This window comes from Asparagus officinalis, unplaced genomic scaffold, assembly GCF_001876935.1.
Source record: "Asparagus officinalis unplaced genomic scaffold, Aspof.V1 AsparagusV1_Un1064, whole genome shotgun sequence".
In the NCBI taxonomy this organism is placed as follows: domain Eukaryota; kingdom Viridiplantae; phylum Streptophyta; class Magnoliopsida; order Asparagales; family Asparagaceae; genus Asparagus; species Asparagus officinalis.
The window spans coordinates 8,733-12,648 of record NW_017973323.1 but is presented as its reverse complement, the minus strand read 5'-3'; the positions used below and the strand labels follow the sequence as shown (position 1 = coordinate 12,648).

The window sequence follows — 3,916 nt, the reverse complement described above, 5'->3', positions numbered from 1 at the left end:
GATAGCCTACACGGATGTTCACTAACCACCGGAAGCAACCAGCGTCAAGAACGGTCCGGTCACTTCTAGGTTTCTCCTCATCAACCAGCACGTCGCCATAGCGACCTGAAAAGTGAGGGAAACACTTAAAGAACTCCCAACTCTTGCGGACCCGGAGCTCTCGCTGAACATCACTAAATTTGCTCCCAAACCATCTGCTCTGCTCCAACAATTGCATGAAGGGGACAGGGATGTCAACAACGCTGGGGGCCGACATCAAGTCGGGACGGTGAAGAACGAGCCACGCCATCAAATATGCGTAAGGGAGCTCAACCTTTGGGCAAACCAGCTCAGCTGATGGTTCAGAACCCATATGTGTAAAACTGCTAACCAGACCCCTGAGCCCGCAATGGATACTAGCAACCATTGCTGGGAGCAGGGAAAGCTCTCTCCCATAAGCCAGCTGAACTGCAGGGAAGAGCACCTCGATGGGTAGAGCGTCAGAAGGTTGGTGCGGGACGACACACTTCTTCAACCAAAGGGCAAGGTAGCCTGCTAATAGCGCCCGGGACCCTATAGACCTCTGTGCGCGGCGGAGAAAAGAGCGAAACTTTGTCCCCGCGGGAAAAGCCCCCTCAGCACTGCCGATAGTGTAGGAACGAACCTCAGCCTTTTCCAACAACTCATTAACGGCCGAAGGAGTCATCACGTCTAATTCATGAATGGGCGCACTGGAATCACCTTCCAAGTTCTGGAACAAGTAGCTGGCAAACTGCTTCAAGCTGATCTGCCTCTTCCTTCTCGCTTGGGGAGAAGTTTGGATCAAGGAAGTGTAGTAGTGGCAAGTAAGATCCCAGAGTGTGTCATACATGTCCGGAGTATCTTTCTTCATACACTCCAGCTGCTGGTTCGTAGGGAAGTACTCCTGATACGGACAGTCCCCCATCGGAAGACCCGAAACATAATGCATCTCGTGCAAGGCCAACCCTAGCTCACCTCCGCTGGTCAGGAAGGTGTTGCTATCGGGCACATAAGTCTCCAGCAAAGCCAAGAAATGGCGACAGCTGACTGGGATGCCGTACATAGTAGCTCGTATGGGTGCATACAACCCACTGCTCTTCAGATCCCTCTCCCAGCGCGCCAAGACGAAACCAGTCATGCGCGCCCACCACCCTTTGGCTAGGGAGGAAGCCCAGCCATAACATCTGTACTCCGATGGGGGTAACTGTCTCCCAAGAAGAGCCAGACGGTTGCTCACAGTCGGAGCAGCAGCTGACACCTCGCCTGGGGGTGCAGTATCAAGACCCATGATCCCGGGTCGTAGACCACGCACGTCATGATACCCCTCAGAGCCAGGAGTCTTATGGTGAGTAGCATATCCGCATTGAACCCGATCAGCATCTTCAGTAAGATGCCAAGACATCTGCCGGTCCACGGCTTGCCCCTTCAAATGACTGAAAGAATAGTGGCGTGGAATCGAAGGGATGTACAAACAGGCTCCACCGTCAAGAGTTAACCAATGCTCCTCACAAAGAGTCAGCGTGGCAGGATCCCTGACATGATCTCCAAATAGAAAACCCGGCTTCTTTAGAACCTGAGTGGAAGTAGAATCAGGGGTGAAGGAGGCATCTGTGATAAGTTGGCGCAAGCAATGGCGCCCTCCTTCCTGTATCGAACGGCAAGAGTCATTTGGACGATCCCCGTCGAACCGAGGAAGTGGGCCAACAGCCTGCCTAAGAGTAGCGGAAGAGAAAACCTCCCGACTACATCCGGTGTTGGCGTGAGGAGGAAGGCTACCCGCGGGAAATTCCACTGCAATAAAGCACAAGGGCGGAATCAGAAAATCCATCTCGTAAGAAGAATGATAGACTCATCCACGGAATAATTGGAGAGACGATTTTGAGTGACCTACACCAGAAGGACGGCATGCGTCATCACGTGAATAACGTGGTAACGTACACCGACCTATAAGGTGTAGGACAACACAAAATCGCCCCAATATATCCGAAGACTTGAATTGGCTAAGCAAAACAAGTCTGAAACCTTACCCTCCGCGAGAGAGGTATCGGTTCTTCCTTCATGACCCGCAAAGAGGTCAATCAGGGATGTAAGACAAAATCTCTGCATAAATTCTCACCCCCGAAAAATGAAGCCGCGGGAGAGGATGTCGTGGGGACCTCCTCCTCACTATGCTGTGAACGAGAACGGCTCCTCCGGGGACGAGATCGACGCGGAGACATTGCAAATCTGCAACGAAAAGCAGCAAGTCAGGTACAATCTAAAACATGAATATACGAAATTTAAAAGGGAAATTAAGAACTTTAATTAAAATCCTATACACAAATAGGATTTCATAATTGAAGTCTAATTAAACCTACAAATTTCGTGCACGATGATTGTCATCTTTCACGGTGAATTTTGGTGAAATACCCAAAATACCCTTTGTGTTCAAGGCCAAAATCTAGGTCAAGGACACGCGTGACCCGGGTCATGATCGTCACATTCGATCATATAACACCCCGGTACCCCACAATTTTGGTTAAAATTTGCAAATGAGCCCTTTTGCAGAATTCAGCCAATTTTGCATAAAAGCCCCTCTACAAAATCTTGGTTTGGGCTCCACATGCCTTATCAAAATTTTGATCATGAGTTCGTGGTCAAAACTCATTGGATTTCAGCCATAAGTTCACTGCCTTTTGCAAATAAGTCCCTCTAAGACATTTATGGGCTGTTTTGCAAATAAACCCCTCCAACAACTTTTGGTCCTCTTGCCTAAAATACCCCTCAAGCTTGTGGCCAAATGAACATGTAATTTAGGTCCTAAACTTCAGTCCTCTATTACATGAACACCACCCCAATTCTTCGGCCACTTTTGCAAATAAGCCCCCAAAACTTTTCGGCCCCACATTTGCACATAAAACCCTCAATAAGGTATGGTCTTTTTGCATGAAACACCCATCCAAATTGTTACCAAAGGGGAATGAAATCCAAGCCTCAAAATTTCAGTCCCATTTTGCAAATAAACCCCCACGAATTTTGCAAATAAACCCCCCAAAGTTTCGGCCATTACCTCTTTTTGCACAAAACCCCCCGAAATAATAGTGCATACATGCCCCCTAGTCTACCACAAGAATAAAAATGCAACCTTTACCACAAAATAAGAGGATGGTGAAGAGGAGCTTACCCAAATCAAGAGGCTTGAAATCCCCAATCCAAGAGTCAAGATCCGAGCTTGAAGGTGGAGGGAGAAACCCTAGTGAAAAGTGAAAATTTTCGGCCAAGAAGGAGCATACAAAAAACCGAATTTCTTTGGGGTATGGAGCTCTTGAAAGAAAAACAATGGAGGAGGTTTGGAGGAAGAAGATGAATTCTCTTTTGAAAAGAGGGGGGAAAACAAAAGGGGAAACAAATTCAAACAAGAAAGAAAACAAAGAGGGGGGAAACAAAATGAAGAAAAAGACAAAAGGGGGGGGGACCATGAAAAAAGCAAGACACCCCCATGGGGTGTCTCGGCAAAACCGAGACACCCCAGGGTGTCCCGGTTTTGTCGGGACACCCCCGGGGTGTCTTGAACCTGTTTTGACCCCCTGAACCTGTTTTGAACCCCTAAATTGTTTTTTTTAAAACCCCGAAACACTCTGATTCTTCACCAATGGTTGAATATTGAGGGACTCCAAAAGTCAACCATTGACAAATCAAAACCCTAGGATGGACGCCGGTCAACGCGTAACCCTAGGTCAACCCCAGTCAACGGGTTGCACCAAAAGTCAACCTTTGACGAATCAAAACCCTAAGGGTCAACGCCGGTCAACGCGCCAGTCAACGCGTTGCAACAAAAGTCAACCATTGACAAATCAAAACCCTAGGATGGACGCCGGTCAACGCGTAACCCTAGGTCAACGCCAGTCAACGCGTTGCGACAAAAGTCAACGTTTGA

At 48.3% G+C, this 3,916-nt stretch overlaps 1 protein-coding gene across 1 annotated transcript; it reads right to left on the bottom strand.

The window, feature by feature from the left end:
• Window positions 1–1,110: 1,110 nt before the first annotated feature.
• LOC109828337 lies at window positions 1,111–3,349 on the bottom strand (the record flags this gene model as incomplete). Its single annotated transcript, XM_020395358.1, has 3 exons — window positions 1,111–1,791; window positions 2,117–2,226; window positions 3,164–3,349. Coding segments are annotated over 3 exons (521 nt in total), but the record flags the coding sequence as incomplete, so codon positions are not given.
• Between the last annotated feature and the right edge of the window lie 567 nt (window positions 3,350–3,916).